At 39.7% G+C, this 21,516-nt stretch overlaps 1 protein-coding gene across 1 annotated transcript in view; it reads left to right on the top strand.

Moving 5' to 3' along the window:
- Nucleotides 1-21,516, top strand: part of LOC135467002 (muscle-specific protein 300 kDa-like) — a 207,830-nt gene that overhangs the window by 52,563 nt on the left and 133,751 nt on the right. Inside the window, 28 exon segments of the mRNA XM_064744755.1 lie at nt 287-610; nt 1,701-1,850; nt 3,422-3,589; nt 4,019-4,153; nt 4,949-5,110; nt 5,454-5,674; nt 6,106-6,214; nt 6,791-7,111; nt 8,420-8,596; nt 9,601-9,741; nt 10,315-10,632; nt 10,964-11,290; nt 11,570-11,881; nt 12,280-12,600; nt 12,973-13,614; nt 14,077-14,397; nt 14,791-14,952; nt 15,394-15,567; nt 15,949-16,266; nt 16,644-16,961; nt 17,369-17,538; nt 17,723-17,879; nt 18,221-18,373; nt 18,747-18,911; nt 19,370-19,696; nt 20,304-20,444; nt 20,765-20,929; nt 21,209-21,516. Of these exon segments, the coding sequence (XP_064600825.1) occupies nt 287-610; nt 1,701-1,850; nt 3,422-3,589; nt 4,019-4,153; nt 4,949-5,110; nt 5,454-5,674; nt 6,106-6,214; nt 6,791-7,111; nt 8,420-8,596; nt 9,601-9,741; nt 10,315-10,632; nt 10,964-11,290; nt 11,570-11,881; nt 12,280-12,600; nt 12,973-13,614; nt 14,077-14,397; nt 14,791-14,952; nt 15,394-15,567; nt 15,949-16,266; nt 16,644-16,961; nt 17,369-17,538; nt 17,723-17,879; nt 18,221-18,373; nt 18,747-18,911; nt 19,370-19,696; nt 20,304-20,444; nt 20,765-20,929; nt 21,209-21,516 (6,707 nt within the window).

The following is a 21,516-nucleotide window of genomic DNA, read 5'->3' as shown; positions in this document are numbered from 1 at the left end:
AAAAAAAAAAAAAAAATAAAAAATCTAATAATTACATTTTGTATTACTTTGCATGTTTGCAAGGTGTTTATTCAAGCATGTTCTGAACCCTGAAATTTGCCAATTCAACTAATGTAATTGTGTTTGCAAAATTAAGATTTTGCATAAATAGCACTGAAAGTTGCTCTTTCATATGCAAAAGGTTGAGGAATTAGGGTAAGAGACAAAAACTGAACCCATTGTGGTTATACATAGAGAACTAAAATCTGATTTTTTTCTGGACCTTAATCACACCCTTGTCACACAGGACGTAAACGCTGAGGTATCACAGGTGGAGAATGACTTCAAAAAGACCACAAAAACTGCCCAGTCCTTGGTGAGGGACACTTCCCAGGAAGAGGTGAACAAAATGTTACAGACGCTCAACGTCCACAAAGAGGTGATCGTCCGCCTGCGAAAGGAAATCCCAGAGAGGCTGAAGGCAGTAAAGGGTGTGCTGCCCAATGTGGAGTCACTAGAGACGGGCATGGCTGATTTGAGTGCTTGGCTGGAGAAGGGAGAGACACTGCTGGAGAGTCACCAGCTGGAGGGAGAGGCACAGTCTGCCGAGGCTAGACTTGAGAAACACAAGGTATGGGCTGGAGAAACATTAGGTATGAGCAAACTTGAGAAACACAAGGTATGGTCTGTGAAAGCACAGGGTGTGGGCTTGAGAAACACAAGATCTGGGCAAGCTTGAGAAACACACCATACATGTACGGGCATGCTTGAGAAACACAGGTATGGGCAAGTTTGAGAAACACAAGATATGGGCAAGTTTAAGAAACACAAGATCTGGGCAAGTTTGAGAAACTCAAGATATGGGCAAGTTTAAGAAACACAAGATCTGGGCAAGTTTGAGAAACTCAAGATATGAGCAAGTTTAAGAAACACAAGATCTGGGCAAGTTTGAGAAACTCAAGATCTGGGCAAGCTTGAGAAACACAAGATCTGGGCAAGCTTGAGAAACACAAGATCTCTGCAAGCTTGAGAAACACAAGATACATGTATGGACATGCTTGGGAAACACAAGGTATGGGGAAGCTTGAGAAACACAAGACATGGGCAAGTTCGGGAAACACAAGGTATGGGCAAGCTTGAGAAACAAGATCTGGGCAAGCTTAAGAAACATGATATGGGCAAACTTGAGAAACACAAGACATGGGCAAGTTTGGGAAACACAAGGTATGGGCAGCTTGAGAAACAAGATATGGGCAAGTTTGAGAAACACAAGACATGGGCAAGTTTGAGAAACACTAGGTATGGGCAATTTTGAGAAACACAAGATATGAGCAGGCTTGAGAAACAATATATGGGCAAGCTGGAGAAACACAAGGTAAGGGTAGGTTTGAGAAACCAAACTTATGGGCTGGGATAGCACAGGGAGTTGGCTTGAGAAACACTAGGTATGGGCAAGCTTGAGATGCAGACAGTATAAGCTTGAGAAACACAAGGGGTAAGCTTGAGAAACACAAGATGTGCGCTTGAGAACAAGGTATGTGTTTGAGAAACCGAAGGTGTGGGCAGTGAAAGAAACACAAGATGTGGAAAAATGAGTAGAATTTTAGGTCTGTTGCATTTCTATTTTAACAATGAATGAGTTGATTCTGGTTACATTATGTACTAGCAATTATGAATTCATTATGAGAAGGTAATCTAAAATTTTTTTATCTGACTTGCAGGAGTTCTTTGCAGAGACAACATACCAGAAATCAGTCCTTGAGAGCAAGGCCAAAGTCTTCCAGAAAGTGCTGAATACTAAACAAAAGTTACCTAATGTAGATTTCTCTGTGCTGGAAAATGGCATGGAATCTCTTCAGACTAGGTTCCAGGTAACGCCTTCTGCATGTTAGTCGCACTCTAATCTCATCTGAGGGCTATAAACGCGAGCCATTGTCTCGTCCTCAAAAAGTGAACATTTTGTAATGGTTGAATTTGTGTTGCATTACATGAAGTCCTCCTGGCAAGCTTACTGCAGAGGAGTGAGCAGTTCATATTAGCACTGATGCATTATGGGTCACTTTTGGAGCCTTTATGGTCTGTAAAATCTAAGATACATTTCTTGGTGCTAACATTTAATGCTGCTATTCCTGTCATTTTGGAACTTTTGTAAAGAAAACGCCTTTGTAGTGAGCCTGTGCCATGTGGATTTAAGTAAGAAGCAATATGTCAAGAAAGACTGAACGAACGAAATTGTTCTTTTGGTATTGAAATGAATTTCCTAGCCCTCAGATTGCTTGCATCTTGCCAGATATATATTCCTGTATATTTCATTTTATGACTTTTTATCACCGTTCATCAGATGGTGGAGGGTAGTGTAATTGTGTTAAAGTCACTAATTCACATCCTTGTACATTGATTCACCTTTAATTGTTGAAAATGTTATTCACACATTGTTTTTCACTGTATTTGATTTAGCACGATGTATGTTTAGTTGTATTGGTGGAAGTTGAAGGAGAATTATACAGTGGGTGTAGGGCTGACACATGAACAACTGTCTGGGTGCAAAACTTCTTGTTGCTGTAAACTAGGGGTGTCAGCAAAACGGGAACTTTTCCACTGACAGGAAGGATCCATCGATTTGTCGAGGACCCCCAGATATTTCACCCCTCCCACTACCCCTCTCATCAGATAATCAAGTGGCCTCGCTTCTACTGCCGCCAATGCCACCTTTGCCATGATAGTTAGCTGTAGCTGTAGTATTCATGTTGTGCATGTGTTGTTGTTGTTGTTGTCCTGTGCGAGGGGTGGGGGAGGGGGGAAGGGGTTTGGAGTGTTTGGTGTTTGTGAGTGAGCACGGTGCTCAACAACGTCAGGCAGGATTGCACATATACCCATCATTTTTGACAAACCTTTTTTTTATATACTCATGTATCATCTTATATTTGTTACCCTTCCCCTTTAACCATTCTCTGTGGGGGATACCACCAACTTAGTATTCTATTTTATTTTGCCTGTGTATATGTAATTTGCTTGTCTACATACATGTAGCAACATGTATCTGCTGCGCGCACGCGGAAGACGTTGCTTTCACCTGCACAATATTATGGCTAACATTAAGCTGCATGGCTGACAGGTGCATGGCCCCGCCCAGGGGAATTTATGTTAAACACTGGAGAAGGGCCTCTCACGCTAACTAGGTATATTGCACTGAGAGGGTTGGTGGGAGACAGATCTCGATAAAAACGCTAACCGTTGCGGATCTTTTGCTTTCGGAACCACTCATTTTTGCATGTTCTTTCGACTGCAAGCGCAAACCCACCTTGTACCGAGGTCTTTAAACACGCTTGAGAAGAAAGCCCAAGCGCTGAGTGTTTTCGTTGAGCACAAAACACTCGGCACCCAAGGGCCTCGCGTTTTCTGAACTGGGAAAACACTGAGTATTGGGCTTTCTTCGTTACAGACAAGTATTAACTCTGCTAAAGCATGGGAACAGAAACTCGACAGCATAACACGCATGTGGCGGGTGGTGCTACAGAAAGCGCGTCCGCTTGACGACTGGCTGGAACACGCTGACAGCCTGTTGAAAGATCGGGAGGATGACGTGGAGAGCTTACTCAAGAAGCACAAGGTAAGACGGAATGTTCATGCTCTGTAGGTTTATTTGGATCTCCTCAAACCTAATTACCTCTGCACTGATATCCTTCCTTCCCCTTTGTCTTCCTTCTTGACAGTTTCGTTTCAAGTATCAGTCACAGGTTCTGTCTTAATCTCTTGGACTTCATTAAAATAACATTGATATATGTGTTCATTTCTTAAGGGTATAAGTGTCTTAGTTATTTTGTGAAATATCAGATGTACCTGGACTATTGACTATCTCATTTCCAAGTAAAAGGCTTTGGTTTGATATGGAAGTTCTATAGATGTATTTCCTTTTTCATTCTCAAAGGGGCATGATATTGAAAGTATGTTCTCTTTACTGTTGATTTTGCTTGACTTCATTTGAAATAGTTAAGTATTGTTTAATACGATTGGTAACATTTACCATTGAAAACTGTAGCTCTTCTTTGATCGGTCTGAGAGCCGTATTCTTCAAGACTTTCTGGTAGCTTGTGACCAGTTGGAGACAGCATTGGAAGGAGGAGACACCAGGCATCTGGATCTTATGAGGGACAGTAGGCAGGAGAACTGGAATGTAAGACTGAGCCGTGATCTGTGGTATTACAACACAAACTGTAGTGATCCCTTCTAGAACTGTATCCTTTCTGGCACCGTTTAAAATGGGGTGCTAAAAAAAAAGATTCGTGAAACATAACTGTTGAATTGCAACAGGAAATGCACAATTATAAGCAAACAGTGCAGAAATTTAGAAAAAAAGGCAGTTTTTCATTTATTTTTAGAGCATATTTAGTATGTTGTAATTACTATACCCATTGACGTTTAGGAACTATGTAGTCATTTTGTGCATACTCACATTCGCCATTATACTTCAGTGTTGTTGATACCATGCAGAAAAAAAGGTGTCAAAAGAGAGGAGGCATGCATATATTGCTGTTCTAGGGATGGAGTTTATTAAATATAAATGAGGCCACAAATAAAGATTGTTTTTTTTTTTTCAAAAACATTTCTCTCATTTTAAATGGCAAGGGTTTAGAGATTTAGAAAAGTATAAAACTTTTGGTACGGAGTGCCTAATTTTGTGCATACTTGCATATTTTTTACTGTAATTTTTACACCATTGTAGAAACTTTATAGCAGCTTTGTAGTAGCTTTATAATATGACTTAAACCAAAAATCATGGATTTATTCTTCTTCATCACGATAATGTATATTCATGTGTAAGACTTACTTAATTTCTTCTGAATGTTTTTTGAATTTATATTACAGAAAGCATTCTTGTTTAAATAGATTTGACATTAAGAACAAGATTTCTAATTCTTCATCTGATATTTCTTAAGACAGACTACATATTCTAACTTGGTTATTGCAGCTGATCAGGCGGCATGCTCCCATCCACAAGACAAAGTTACAGTTCTGCATGGAAGAAGACCGCTACCTCCGCCTGGTGGAGGAAGGGGAGAAAACTCTAGTAGAGCAACAAAAACAACTCCACAGACAGGACAATGTTAAAGACATTCTTAAGAAGCACAGGGTGTGTTGATATGTAGACTTTATAATACAGTGCAGCTATTGACAATCTTGTGAACAATGGGATTTAAGCCCATATATAGTGGCAGTCTCTTCAGCTGCCGCGTTACTGATCACCTGATGATAATTGTACTTAATTAAATTCATGTTAAGCATTTTTAATCAAGAAGGCGCTTTAAGTTGTTCATGTAAGACCCCATTACTAAACTTTCACCAGTGAGATTGTGTGTTTGAATTCAATTTCACATCTTGGTCTAAAGACGTGGCTGCATAAGATAAGTAAGAAGTAGCCTTGATTATGACAAGGGACATGATCAAATAAGATATGATTTATTGTCTGTTCTCAGCAAACATTTCACGAGGGTCAGTTTATTCCATCGTGTCAGAACTCCCTCGCTCAGATGAAATCCTGCGTAGAGACTCTTGAACAGTTAGATCCTGATGATTTGACCCTTGAGGAACGCCATGACAACCATTGGAAGCGCTGGCGGGCACTCCTCGCTGCGCTAGAGGACACACACCTGCAGCTGAAACAACTCCCAGAACGATGGAAGGAGTACAATAACAAGTGAGTCCTCAATCAGGCTGGATCATGGATGATTTGAAACACGGTAGTTATGATACATTAGTTTGTAAGAGTATTGTTGTTGCTCTGGGCACTCCTGTTTGCCGCGCACGTAGACCTGCAGACTGTTCTACAAAGTCGGTAAACGCTACACCCATTTACCATGGTGACACATTTCTTTAGTGGCTCTTAGACACAGGCCCCTGACTGCTATTACATAAGTGGAAATTTTTTCAGTAGGAAACATTGATCGAATAAAGATTGCTTTTGGCGACTAAATCAGTATGGTCCAATACCTTGTAATCAACACATTTGACTACTTTTGTTTCGGTGGAAACAAAATGTGTATCATTTTCAGATACATTTTTCTCTGGTCTTTCTCCTGATGCTCACTTCATTTTTTTAATGATCATTTCCTTCAATCTTCTTTCTAGGTTTGGGGAGTTTTCGAAATGGGTAGCTGAGGTGGAACGTCTGTCAAAGGACTTGCAGGACGAGTCATTGACGGGTGAGGAGTACAAGACCTCATTGGCACAGTTCCAGGTACATCCACTTATTTGACAATCTTCAACTTGTGTCTACTACAATCTCTTCTACATGTTGCCATGTACATGTTTATAAACTTTGTGAGGACGGTCTACTGTAAAACCTTTAAAATTTCATCCAAGGCTAAGTTACTGATTTTTGTTTGTTCACAAGAGTATAATAATGTTTAAAATGTGTTTAATGGTGTTTTTTGATGATAGTATGATATCCTTAAAGGAAAATGTAAGTTTCAAAACCTAAAGTAATATTTCACGACCTTTATTTGCCTTTAAAGAGGAATTTGGGACAGAATTTTGGGCCAAATAATTTGCACAGGTTGCGTATTTTAACAATCAGATTTCGTCTCGTATGGAAACTGTATTAAGAAGTGGCATAAAGTCTGGGGTATGAGTACGTAAACAACTTATGGGATATTAATGTGTTTTAGTTTTTGGCCATGAATTGCTCTTAATGAGGGTCAAGACAACTTTGTCCACTTCATGGAAGGTAGAATAGCATTATGAGTATGTGTAGACATTATATTATTTTAGAGCAGCCGTAAAGTTTGATCACTGTTGACATATTTTTGAGCAGGAGGCAATGCGAAACCTGAGAAAGTTTACCGACGACTCAGCATGGCTGGAGGACAATTTACACGAACTTCTGCAGGATGCTCCGGACGCGGATGCTGAGCGGGAAAGAGAGCGACTCAGCACCTTACTGGCCAGGTTTAACAACCTACAGCCAAATGTGAAGGAGGCAGGAGACAAGTCGAAACTCTTCTCCAAGTGCTACGAGTTCCGTGATCATATCGGAGGCCGTACTAGTTGGCTGGATGATTACCAGAAGCAGGTTTTAGATCAGCCATATGTGGATGGGCTACAAGAGGCCAAGATGTATCTTCAGGAGCATGAGGTTAGTGTGAAACATTGCAATAAGAAGTAGTAATTGTAGAACTCCAAGGAATATTCAACATTTGATCTTGTTCCTGTGTTAGTGGGATCGTCGTTCCTTTGTTACTGGGATCGTCATTCCTTTGTTACTGGGATCGTTGTTCCTTTGTTAGTGGGATCATCATTCCTTTGTTACTGGGATTGTCGTTCCTTTGTTACTGGGATCATCGTTCCTTTGTTAGTGGGATCATCATTCCTTTGTTACTGGGATCGTCGTTCCTTTGTTACTGGGATCATTGTTCCTTTGTTACTGGGATCATCTGGTATGAACATTCATCCATTGATTCTTGGGGAGACTCTGTCAAACAAGACTCGTTACTCAGTTCTTTAGGTACCACACTGGTTAAAAGGAAGTGATCAACTGTCAACTTTTTTGCCAGTCGTTGAAGATTTTATCAGTTAAATCAGTTTGAACAAGTCTGAATATGTTACTGTCTTTTATAACAGTATCTAATTACATATACATACACACTTATATTAAATTCAGGCTTAATTAAAGGATTAGTCAAAATTCAGCTGAAAAGTTTTAAGTGGAGATTAGTCAGGTGCAGTGAAGAGATAATCCATTCATCTGTTAATCCAGTGTCTTGCGGTGAGTCTTAATCCACCAGGTTGTTGTGTGACTTAATTAGTGTAAGTGTATTGTTCTGGAGAGAGAACTTGTAAGGTCAGGACTATACCCAGGTAGACAAACATGGCTTACACTCAGAACAGAGGTTACTCAGGTTGTTGACATGTGAGTGTGTACCTGAAGAAGCTTAGATTAATCATTGTGGTAGACCATGCATTCTACACATGGAAGCAAACAGACACTATACTACAATAACTGTAGCTAGGTAAGGATAGTTGACTGATTTCATGAATACTTTATACATTGCTGACAATTTATTTTAGGACGCCTAAGCTGTATATTTATAAAAAGTTGCTTAAATTTTCTGACGCCTAAATAACGTGGCATGGTTGTTAGTCCCACATGTATTTATCGTTTTATTCTTCATTTCTGTCTCGTACATAAACATACCTGTAGATGCTTACCAAGGATTTTACTGTTTCATTTTTTTTACATGGAAATAATTAAAAACCATCACAAACTAATAGTGAAAAGCTGTAGAAGATATATTATTTTGGGGATGATATTCTTCCTTAAGGTGTATGAATTCAGGTCCATTATCACCCAGGTGTTAATTGCATTCAGTGCTATTTTCTCACAATGATAAAAAAAGAATGTGTGGATTGTCTTAATGTTTAAGTTTAACTGTTTCTGTTTTAGCAAATCATCCGTAAACTTGATGCGGAAAAAGCCCAGATCCAGGCTGACCTTGAGAAAGGTCAGAATTTACAGAGGGACAGAGATGCTCCAGCATTTGTGTCTAAAGCCATCAACGATCTCAACACCAAATGGAAGGACACCAATACTCTGGCTAAAGCTAAGCATGAGAAGTTAAAGGTAAGATGGCATGGATTAGGAAATGCTGATAGAAAAATGGCTGTTACATTAGGTTGTTACGATCAATACAAAGTCTTGTTGAGCCCCCCAGTGAGCCACTTAGAATGTTCCAAAAACATAAATATTCTGAAAAAAAAAGTGATAAGTATGTTACTTGTTTGATGTTTTAATATTTCAACAAAGTATTGATCATGTGACATTTGGACTTGAAAGTGGGTTTAATATTTAATTTGATGTAATTTACTTCGTTACCAAAATTATGTCTTTAATTACTATGTTTATCAAATTGATACACTACTTTTTGTACATTTTGGAGTTATCACCTGATGCTTTTTCTCCCATGTTTAGTTATATCCATATTGTTAGCAATGCAGAATCATAGATACTCTGATATAACACTGAGGATTTGCATGTTTGATGTTTCCGTATTTCAGTTTTTTCTGCTTTTGCATTATTGTATGCATAGTAATGGTGCATGAATGTGATAAACATAAAGCCGTAGGAGTTTAAGAATCAATCGTGGGAATGATGTAAATCAAATGAAGTATTCAACTCCTCTCCAAAAAAGGTGGAAGTTTTGTGTCACGATGAGATTTTGCGGTACCCTAATTCTTCAAACATTTCAATCACTTGGGTAACCAATATTTTGAAACATTCTGAGAAAACAGTGATGTGTAGAGAACTAATTTGCACAGTGTTATGAAACTTGCAGCTTTATTAACACAAACAAATCATTTTAGCATCATTTTAATAATAATTGTATGCTGTAAGTCCACTGAAAACAGTGCTTCACTGGTGGAAAGGTTAAAGATTTACGGTCTGTCAGAATAGTTACGGTCTGTCACAATAGTTACGGTCTGTCACAATAGTTACGGTCTGTCACAATAGTTACGTTAAGACATGTGCAGGTGAGTGCTAGTGCCAAGTTTTATGGCTGAGTACTAGTGCCAAGTTTTATGGCTGAGTGCTAGTGTCAAGTTTTATGGCTGCATTTGTGTTTTCAGGCAAGTGTGGAGAACTGGGAGCAGTACGAGATGGAGAGGAGCAATCTACTACAGCACCTCAAGAAGGCTGAAGAGGAGTTGGAGAAAACGCCCACGGTCAGCGGCCAGGAGCATGCACAAAAAGACCTCCAGTCCAAGAAGGTGAGTGGCAGGCGACAAGCAGGCTAGTGGTTTGTAGGAGAGACTAAGGTTAAAGTTCTCAGCGTCAAAACATTTAAATGTGACTGATCAATCCTGCTGGGGATTGAACTGACTGTACCCTGGGATGTGACCAGTGCACCAAAGAGAAATTGTTGTTGGCTTGCTTGTGCATAGCCACTACCCACAGCATGCACACATACCTGTAGATAGCCAGTAGATTGTACCATATGTTACACAAGCATTGACTTCATGTCATAGGAGTCTATGAAATGTTAAATGTTTGTTATGAGTCCATTATACTACAAGTATAAAAAAGAAGATGCAACTTGCAGATCTCTCAATCCAGGAAAGTGTTTCTGTTTATGTCATTGCTCAACTTGATGGGGCTGTCATTTTCTTAAGAATAACAAAGGAATTTTGTCCCTTGTCCCCATTCCCTTCTCTAGACAAGAGGATTATGATGATGTTGTACTGTTATATGTTCTAAGTAACGTATACCATTACTGATATTCACAAACTCTAATAATTTTGGCATGTTAGTACTGAGGTATGCTTGTTGTTGTTGTTTTGCAGTCCTTGCAGCACACGCTTGGAAAACTGAAGAGCAGTCTGTCAGATATGCAGAAGCTGAACGAGGTCCTGGCTGAGGGGGCCAGTAGGGAGCGGAAAGGTCCCCTCAAGGGAGAAATGAGCGATATCGACAAAAAACTTCAGAACATTTCCGTCCGGCTAAACGCCAAACTTTCTGACTTGGAGGCCACCATTGCCAAGTGGTCAGAGTACTACAAACGACTAAACAGTTTCTGTGATTGGTTGAATGAGAAAGAAGAGAAATTAACAGATGCAAATGAAGAGGAAGGCTCACCAGAAGATCAGTATGAGAAAACAAAGGTAATAAATGCAGAAGAAATCGGGCGAAAAACAAAGAATTGATGGGAAGTTTTTATCCCTATTTAGTGGTGTGAACATGTTTCTCTACAGGATGAAAATTCATGAATGAAGCAGCCAGTCTGTAGATGGTTTACGCTCAGGTAAACATGGCTGCCGTCATCTAAGACAAAAAGTTCTTGAAGACTCTTGCAACATCAATCCCCAGTGAAGTTAATCAATCAGAGAATTAGACGTGGATAGTAAATCCTAAGGAGGAAGACATTTCGTCCTGTATCAGATTGAATTGTTTCCATACTTAATGGTTTACTTAATTTTGCCTTTTATTTTACAGGATATTTGCTCAGATGTGTTTGAGAACCACATCACCCTGGAGAATTTGGAAAAGGATGCAAGAGGATTGTCCCAAAACTTCCGCTCCAGAGAAACCAGCGCCTTGAAATCCAAGTTGACATCTGTTCGTCGCCAGTGGGAGAATCTGTGTACTCGAGCGAAGGAGCGCAGCTCTTGTTTGTCCGACAACGTGACCCACTGGCATGTGTACCAGAACCTGGCTCAACAGTTGACACCCTGGATTAGCAAGGCAGAGAATTATTGTCATACGGAGCTGCCAAAGTGTGCCACAGTCGAAGAGGCCAAAGATCTGCATGATTTACATCAGGTAATGTATTACAAGACTTTTTAGTTTTATATTTCACGAAAATGCTCTTGTTTTTGCGAGTCTTTTGTAAGTTTTTAGAGGACTTATAAAACAGCATCTCAAAAGTAAAGCATTGTTCTCATGTCACAGCTGCCATATTGAATCATAACACAACAAAGAAATATCTCCTAAACTGTTGTCCATTGCCATAATATTTCTACATAATCTACGCTAAGCTGTAAAAAAAATTAATAGAAAGGAGAATTTGCCATATTGACGTATTCTCGCTTTTTGTGACAGAATTTTCTGCATGAATGTGAGGAACAGTTTCCCATCTTTGAGAAGATGAACATGGAGGCTGGTTACTTAATGCAACAGCCTGTCATCGCGAGCGAGGTGGCTGACATCAGAGAGCGCTGGGCTGCCATTCTGTCAGCAACAGAGGAACGTACGCACAAAGTGGACAAGATGTACGGCGCTTGGAATGCTTACGACACAGAGCGCACCGGCTTTGAGGAGGTGCTGGAGAAGCTGGACGCGCGTCTGGAAGCTGAGCCAAATGTCACCTCTACCGACTTACAAGTACTGCAGAATGAGGTGGCTTTATGTAAGGTAAGACTTTTTGGAAGGTGACTCTGTCAGGTTTTGTGACGTTCGTAGTGATCCTGACCAGATCTTGGTACATGTTCACTTTGACCTTTCATAGACTTCAGCATTTTAAAGATGGTACAGTTTAAGTTCCTTGAAAATGTTATAATGGGGTAAATATTTTTGCTTTGCTTTGTGTAGAGTGTTACAGTGAATGCCATTCACAGAGTGAAATTGTATTAACGTTTAACAAAATTAGTATAGAAAAAAGACAAGCATGTTGCTATTCATTATTTTACTCAGTTGAACTGTGTTGCAGCTATGGCACTTGTCAGATATAGGTGGATAAAATGTGTTTTTGAGGGTTAAAAAGTTTTCTACTTAATTAATTTTAATTGGCAAGAAATTGTCTGATTTAATAGGCCCTCCAAGAAGAGGTACGGGGCTATCAGCCACGCTACACAGCATTGCAGAGACAACTGGAGCAGCTGCGACCTTACCTTAACGCTCAAGGATTGCAGAATGTTGAGGATTCACAGGGGGCTATTAAAGCCAAGTGGGAGAATGTGAACTCTGCTGCTGCAGAGAGACAAACAGTGTTGTCAGGAGCTCTTCAGCATCGGAGGGACTTTTATGTCAGGTTACAAGACTTTGAGAAATGGGTGAAAAAAATGCAACGAAAGTTAGACTCAGGAAGTGAAATTTATACAGATGAGGTCTCAGATACAGAAAACAAACTCAAGGTGTGTAAAGTGTGATATACTACTCAAGCCAAGAAGTATGGCAGTAATGCAAGGTTGTTATGTTCTGAATTTATAAACTCAGGATCTGACATTTATAATCCTCCATTTATAAATACATGCAGCCTGAAAGAGAATTCATAGCAGATTTGGTTTAAAAATAGATGAAGCCAAATTTTAAAAATGTGACAAGTATAAAAAACTTCTTTTTTACATGAACATAAAGCTCAAATCCTCTAAAGTACAAAAAAATAACCTGCTTTATTCATGGTAGAAGCAACTGTACAGGAGAATAAAACCTTTTCATCTCCAGCTGGAAGAAATGTGATTTCTCATTATATCATTTTACAGCCTGGTTTTTCTTCTGTTCATCAGGCAATGAAGAGAGAGTGCGCAGACAAGGAGCCTGTGTTTGATGTCCTTCAGGAGGAGTTTAAAGAGCTTGTGAAGACATGTAATGATGATGAAGCAGTTATTCTCAGTGACCGCTTTGACAAGCTTATGGCTGGCTACACTAAAATGGAGGATCTTGTGAAAAACCGAGAAGAATTGTGTCAGAAGTGGGATGAGTACTACACAGCGCACAAAGACACACAAGCAAAGCTGAAACATCTGAAGGCGCGTCTTGCAAAGGGAGACCTCACAGAAGACGAGGTTAATCAGGTCAAAGCCGAGTTAGAGGAGGTGAAGTCCAAAATGTACCCATGGGTTGAGAATTCGGAAGATCTTGACGAACTAATCAGTGCTGCACAAATTGTGATCAAAGACCGTGCAAGTCAAAGGATGTTGCATTTTGGCTCTGAACTTCAGACCATGGAGAATCTGTGTGACCAAGTGGCTTTTGCGACCCAGCAGAAACAGGAGCACCTGGAAGAAGTCTCACAGTTGTGGACAGACTTTATTGACAGGAGTAGAGAGCTGATTGGTCAGGTGAAGGCCATAGAGGATCAGGCCGAGAACGCCAAGGCCAACAGATCTGATTTACAAGGAGTTAAGGATCTGGTCCGTGAAATAGAGGTAGGTGTCCGACATTGAGTGCAAATTGTTCTAGTGAGAGATTACATTTGGGACTGAATAATTATTGCTTTATGCAACATTAGGTGACATCAATTTTATTTTGTGTTTTATGAATATTTTTTTATGTTTTCAAATTTTAATGTTTTGATGACTTTAAGACTTTCCAATTGTATAAACAGGTCTTCAGGAGGAAGTGGTATTGGGATAGTCCATATTTTACACAAATTAGTTGATTTTCAACTTTTATTTTTATTTTTAAACCCTACTCTGACATTTGCCCTGAAAACAACAATTTAAATTGGTGGGAAATTAGGAAGTATTATTACAGCCATATATGGCAAACTTAACCATGGAACTTAACAGAAAGACAATTATCTGTTCAAGTGGATTTATCATTCATAGGATTATATGAAATAGATTCACTTAGAGAAGAAATGTGATGTATGTATTGTTGTTGATCAGGATTTACGAGATGATGTAGGCACACACAACCCCGAATATGAACATCTGAGAGAGCTAGGCAGGCAGATAATGCGGACGGACAGCAGTAAAGCTCCGGAGGTGCAGGCTGTGCTCAAACAGCTGGGAGATGAGTGGCAGTCCACAGAGGCCACCCTGGCTGCCAAACAGGAGGAGTACGGCGGGATTGTCTCCCTTTGGCAGCAGTACAATGACAATAAGCAGGGTGTTGGTCGTGTGTTAGAGGATGTGGACCCTGTTCTGAGCAAGAGCAACTCATGTGATAGTCAGGCAGAGGTCAGGAAAGCCCTAGATCATCATAAGGTAAGGATGGCTCAGATATGCGAACTATCATGTAGCCACAGTAGAAATTCGTAGATACTTCATTTTAATTCAGTAAAAACCTTTGGCTGAGGATGGTGTAGAATTCATTGGATCTTGCCCAGAAAGAAGTAACAGTGTTGCTAAAATATATATGTTACAAAAAATGAATAGGTACTTGTTTCTGAAAAAGACACTAAATTTGTTCACTGGACTGCAGCCCGAACTGTAGTACTGTGAATTTCCTTTTATCTTTCAAATATTACTTCAACTTAAGCTTTTGTAATTATGATTTGTGCCCTGTAATTGGTAAAATGATCAGTTTTCCAGGACGTTTGTTTTGGTATGGATATTGTTTATATATGTTGTTAATTCAAATTGTTCTTGTTGTTACAGACAGCAGAATTTGAACTTCACACCTGTCAGACACAACTCGACAGCATGAACACAAAGGGCCTGCAGCTATTAGAGCAGTTAAAATCCTTGCCTGACTTTGAGCTGGCTGTCATAGAGGATGACCTGGATGCTGTCAATCACAAATGGGAGACAACCAATGCTGTGAGTAAACAACAAATGACTTTTAACACTTAGTCCCTAGATCCTTGATTAAAATGGAAGAGTAAGCTGAACATAGAACAGAATCGGAAGATTATTAATATTAGTATGGATGACTAGAGCAGACATTCCAGATCCTTCAAATTACCGAATGCGAAGAATATTCTGAAGATTTATCCACAGTTGGTTCTGTTTAGGCAGTACCCTTTAGCCTTTAGTGTAGTAGCCTTTAGTCTGTTTTCTGGAGTATTCAACTTTGAATTCATTATGAGTGACCAAAGTTTTTTTTTTCTTTTTGTCATTATTAAATTTTTCTCTCAAGATTCACAGAATCGTGTCTTACAACACAGGTTTTTTATTCAGAAGTAGAAGAGGTTTCATTCATAATAACATCTCAGGTATATCATTGTCAAATTTATTAAAGTAAAGTTTCTGTTTCTACAGTCAGTGGAGAAGGAGCGAGATAACCTGGAGGCTCAGTTAGCCTGCTGGGATCAGCTACAATCTGGGTCAGAAGAGGTGGGCTCCTGGGTCAATACCATGGTAACTAAGCTGGAGGACAGCCTCACCAACTTTGATGATGTTGTTGGTGTGGAAACCAGGCTGCAAAAGTTTAAGGTGTGATATATGTCAGGTTTTATTGACTGTTATTTGTACTTTGTACTTGACAAAACAAAATTGGTTACTTTTAACATTGTCAAATTGGTGTGGAATTATGATTTTCAAATTACCTACTGAAGGAGCTAACACTGTCCCCATGGATACCTATAGCTATGCTTTTTATAAACATTTACATTTGCTACAGAAACAATGGCAGAGTAAGTCTGCAATTTGTAGACGTTTGTATAAAATTGATCAAGTCAACCTTATAAAAATTGAATCATTTATGTGGAAAATTTGGTTTGAATATCATTTTCGTGTGTGCTTGAAGTATTTCTCATTCTACTAAACTGTGTACTGTATGAACATGGTTATTAGTATTATTCATTCTGATTACAGGAAGAGGCTCCTTACTTTAAGGAAGTCCTGGAAGAGATTAATGAAAAAGTAGAAGATCTGAGAAGACTGAACAGAGACCAGGAGATTCCTGCCCTCCTGCAGGAGCAAGCTGAAATTCAGGAGCAGTTTGATCGTGCATCTGATCTTGCAAACCAGCTGGAATCAGTTTTGACCAGTTTTTCGGGGGAGCGTCACGACCTCCAGAAGGAGATTGAGGAAGAAACAAAATGGCTAAATCAGGTGAAGGATGCCTTGGCCAAACAAGACAATGTCTCTGGATCGGATGAAGATTTGATGCAGAGACTATATGCATGCAAGGTAAAAAAACAGCCATTTTCTGAAAAGGGAACTTTGAAGAGATGAAATCGGTATAGTTGAATATCACAGCTTTAAGGTGTGAAGTCTACAAAATGCTGGTAATTAATGACAATGTTTGATGAAGTTAAATGATTTTCTTTGTATTTTTTTAATGTCTTCTTAAAATGTCTGACTTGTCAAGTAAGTAAAAAATTCTTACATGACGACAAACATCTATCATTTATTCCTTTAAATGATTTTTGTCAGATGAACATTGAAATAAAATACGTTAGGTATGTCTTAGTGTGAACGAGTCAAAGGCTGCAAAATGTTAGTTTGGTTGGGGATTTTTGTTACGCGGGTTGCTGAAGAAGTGAAGTTCTCCCTTTTTGTATCAGGATATCCGAGATGACCTTGAAGCTCACAAGAAAAGGATCGAAGCCTTGCAAACAAAGACGCGCCAACTAAACGAGAAATATCCCTGTACAGAGACCACTAACCTCGCCCGTGACGCATCAGTTTTGTGTAAGAAATTTGACGCGACCTTGAACAAGTCTGACAAAGTCGAGGAGATGCTGGAGGATACTTTGGAGCAGCATTACTTGGACGCACAGCTGGACCAGGACCGCTGGATACAGGCGGCTGCGGACAAGGTCAGCTGGTGTCAGGACATTGGTGACCGCTACGGGGCAGAGGCCAAGCTGGCTACAATAACGGTGAGTACTGGTAGGATTACTGGGGAACACAGTGAGGTTTGAATGTTTGTTTTTGCTACATCAAGTTTGTTACAAGCTAATGTCAGAGAATTATGTGTGAAAATATCAACAACCATGTGAGCTCAAAACACATTGATATTTCTTGCCAGAGAGTTTTTTCCTAAACAACTTTGAGGGCAAATGTTAGTTGAGTCAAATAAGTAATTAAAACTGCTTAAGATGTTTGTGAAAATGTGTTCTTGGCCATCTGTTCTCATATGCTTCTAACATTCTGAGAATGATGTAGTGCTTTATCAGTGCAAATACATATGTCTTCGCAACGTAAAAAAGATAAAAGCTTTTCCCATTTCTAGTAGGTGATATGTGAAAATAATGTGTAACTAAATATGTTCTTGATTTAACTTCAGGAGCTAGAGGCCAGTTTTGAGATTGGTGAGCAGAAGCGTGAGATCGTGGCGGCCAAAGCAAACATGTTGATGTCTGTGTTGCCTCAGACCAAACAGAGCCAACTAGAGGGAAAACACAGTCAGGCTGATTCAGATTGGAAGACTCTCATGCAGAACCTTGGAATTACCAAGTAAGGGAGATAACTCACAAACATCTGACATTCTACTTCCATACAGTCTTGGTTTCTGCATTATCTGTTGCTTTTCTTGCATTATATAGAGACTGGTAAAATTGATATCCAGTTCTGTGAATGTAGAGATGCCTTGGATCAAAAATGCTGAAAATTTGCAAAATGTCTTTCTTTTTGTGTGCAGAACAAAATTGGAAAGTTCGCTGGACCAGTGGAAGGCGTACGATGGCAAATACGACAGGTTATCAACATGGATGAAAGATGCAGAAACAAGACTACGAACTCTTTCTAACCTAAGGCCTGATCTAGTCAGCAAACAGGAACAGTTACAGATGATTCAGGTGACAAAATCTGGAATGACACAAATCATACAATCAATTTTTTAATGTGCTCATTGCTGAGGTAGCAACTTTTTCAGGGGGTTTATTGGAAGGCAGTTAAAAAGCTGCCTTCAGCCTACTACTTCTGTAGAAAATTGAGCAAGTAACTGACTACAACTAACTGACCAAAACTCCTACTTTATTTCATTTAATTATTATTAGTTATTATTTCATCTAACAAGTAGCTGACTACTTTCCCTAGCTAGCCTTCTGTTCAGAAAGACAGTGAAAGTCCAGTTTCTGCTTACTTTGTATGTGAAAAGCTCTGGAGAAGTAATGAGGTTTGGTTTTATCTTTGAAAGGCTTTGGAAGAGGACATCCAGCATCACATGGCTGATGTGGACGAAGTAAAGAGCAATGCTGACACGATTTCACAATCCACTGGAGACGGTCGAACTGGCACATACGCCACCCAGATGGTCACACGCTTTCAAACATTGCTAAACAGTGCCAAGGTAGTACCCAGGCTTATTAACTTTGACCTCACTGGCATTGACTTTGTACTGTGGGTTCTCATATGTCTATATTCTAGGCTCTTTAAAAAAGTAAAGAACAACTTTGAATGAACTTTGTCCAGTTTAAATTTTTTTTTCGCTTTAATAATGAACACAATGCAACTTGGTCAAAGTATGTCGGAACTACAATATAATACATGGTGTTAGGTGATGTCATGATGATGTGTGGTCTTCGGTTTCACAGAGCCCGGTTTCCTCTCACCATAACGATGGCCACCGTCATATAAGTGAAATATTCTTGAGTACGGCGTAAAACAGTAATCAATCAATCAAATAAATACATAAATAAATCATGACGATGTGACCTTTACAGGAACAAGTTGAGAAGCATGAGCAGAACATAGACGAGCACAAAACCTACATCATGAAGCACCAGGAGTGTACAGACTGGTTACACGATGCTCAGGCTGCGTTAGATCAGTGTGCTGAGGTTCCCGCCGACCAGGCAGCGCTGGACCGACAACTGGCTGTAGTCAAGGTAATGGCACAAAACCTGTCAGACAGGTCTACATAAATTGTTTAAACTGTACTTAAAGAGATTTGTTGGGTAACAGAAAAGGAGAAACATTTCAGGGTTATGCAGTTTTAGAACTGTACAGAAAGACTAAGATTTTACTGAAATGAAGAATGAATAAAAATGGTGAACATAATGGGAATGGAATGCTTTATCATGTACGAAATCTTGTTTATTTTGTCTCATCTCATTAGGGTTTTTTTTTATCTTATTTAAGACAATATCACCTATCTGACAGCTGTCCGGTTTAAGATTTCTGGGAGCCTAGTTGCACATCACATGATACATGACAAAATGTCTAACATCATGATAGTCCAGGTACAATTGTGTTTCAGTGTGTAGAGAAACCAAATTTTATTAGAAATAAAGATGTTTGATAAAAACAGAAACTGCTTCAATTTAAGAAAAAATTCTTTAACCAGGAACTGATGTCCAGAAAGGATGAAGGTTTAAGTCAGCTCAATTCAGCTCTTGAGTCGGGAGACAGGCTGTACCCATCCACTGCTAATGAGGGCCGTGAGGTTATCAGACAAGATCTGCGAGCCCTTCGTGACATGTGGGAAAACTTCAACGATAATCTCAACGACGCCCAGCGCAAACTGGAGAGCAGTCGTATGCAGTGGTCATCTTTTGATGACAACTTCGATGAACTGAGGAACTGGATGGAGGAAATGAGCTCTCAGGTGGAAAGTGATGGAGAGCTGAAGAACACCTTACAGGAGAAGAAAGCCGCTCTTCAGAAATGCAGGGTATGGTTTATAGTTTCAGTGTTACAGCAATGAAACAGCCAGTCCTCTGTCAATTCTTTTCTTCAGAGATTTTTCCACAGTCAGTGACAAACTAGCACAAATTAAGCAGGATGAGACTCCTCATCAGACAGTTAACCTGATTCATCATCCTGTTTTCACGTTAACTCATTATTTATATTAATTATTACATGTAAAAAAGATGGCTTTATCAACTTCATGGCTTCATAATGCAGGAATTTCATCAACCATAACAGAATGATAATTCTTGAATCCTCATCACGGGTGATGCAGATATGTTGTGTCATAGCTGTTTGAATCGGAGGGCATCAGTGGAGAAGGTGGTTATCACACCAGCACGGCTCATTCACCCAGAAGCCTGCCCCCATTACAGTCACTGTGAGTTGAAGTCCAACATCATGTTGGCTTCCTCTCCAGCAATACGTGGGAAGGTCTCTCAGCAACCTGCTGATGGTCATGAGTCCATCCCCCGGCCCTGCCCGGTTTCCCACCACCATAATACTGGCTGCTGTCGTATAAGTGTAATATTCTTGAGTACCATGTAAAACACCAATCAAATAAATGAATACTGTTTACATCTTATTTTCAGATCCGCTGCCAGGACATACAATCACATCAGAAAGCTGTGGATAAGCTGTGTGACAAGGGGAGAGCACTCTCCTCGTCAAACATTACCACCAAAGTGGACCAGATAACTGCACAGTACAAGACCTTAAATTCTGCAGCTCAGGTAAGCTTTCGTGATCACATTGCTGCTTACAATATGTAAAACTTGCTGGAAGGTGAAGTCTGTTTATCAATCATAGCTTATAAATGTTGTACAGTATTATGCTCAATGCTTTTGAACTCTTCCGAATTCTCCACGGAAAATTTGTAGCTTTTAACAAGTCAAATTAAATGAAATAAGGGGGGAAAAAAGTTGTCCAAGCTTTTTTTTAAAAGAGGTCAGTGAAGCCTTCCTCTGTATACCTGTAGTAGAAGAAGTGATGTGTGCCAGCTAGTTTTGTTCTCAATGTTGTAAAGTAGAACTTTTCTCTCCATTATCAACAGACACATCTGAAGAAATGTGAGGAAGTGGTCGAGCAGCATCAAGTGTACGAGGACTCATTACAGCGCTGCAGAGACTGGATGACCTTACTCCATGACAAATTGGCCGTGTGTTCAGAGGTCACTGGAGACGTACACACGATACACTCCAGGCGAGATCGCGTGCAGGTATAGCGTACTTGTTCATTGTATAAACATCTGAATATTATTCAATTCCTCCTTTGTCACTTTTTACCAAGGAAATGAGTGCTTGAGGATTAGGTTTTTAGTATGTTGATATTCTCACTTTTGTAAGTTTGCATAAAACTGCCACATGCAGTTGTCAAAGATTTAAAAATATTTTTTGTGCAAATTGATTCTTTTCTATTATGTGTTCTGTTACTGTTTTGTATGCTAAAACTGTGTCGAAGTGTTGAACTAAAATCGACTGAATGTTACCTTACACAGGATCTTATTACCTCCTTGAAACAAGGTGAGGTTAAGCTGAAAGAGGCGACTTTAAACGGAGAACGGACAATCCAGCAAACAGCTTCAGTTGGTCAAGAAGTGATAGCTGGGGAGCTTTCACAGTTGTTGACTGACTGGGATGAGTTGGCAGATTCTCTGGGAGAGGCCCAGAAAAGCCTGACGCACACCCTGGAGGCTCAGGTGACATACAACACATCGTGTGATTCCCTCAGTAAATGGTTAAAGACACTAGAGGGGAAGGTTAAGGAGGTGGAACTCAAGTCCTCATTACAAGATAAACTGGCACA

This window comes from Liolophura sinensis, chromosome 6 (genome assembly GCF_032854445.1).
Source record: "Liolophura sinensis isolate JHLJ2023 chromosome 6, CUHK_Ljap_v2, whole genome shotgun sequence".
Lineage (NCBI taxonomy): Eukaryota > Metazoa > Mollusca > Polyplacophora > Chitonida > Chitonidae > Liolophura > Liolophura sinensis.
Note: the sequence above shows the minus strand (reverse complement) of the source record. Positions and strands in the feature narration are given on the sequence as shown.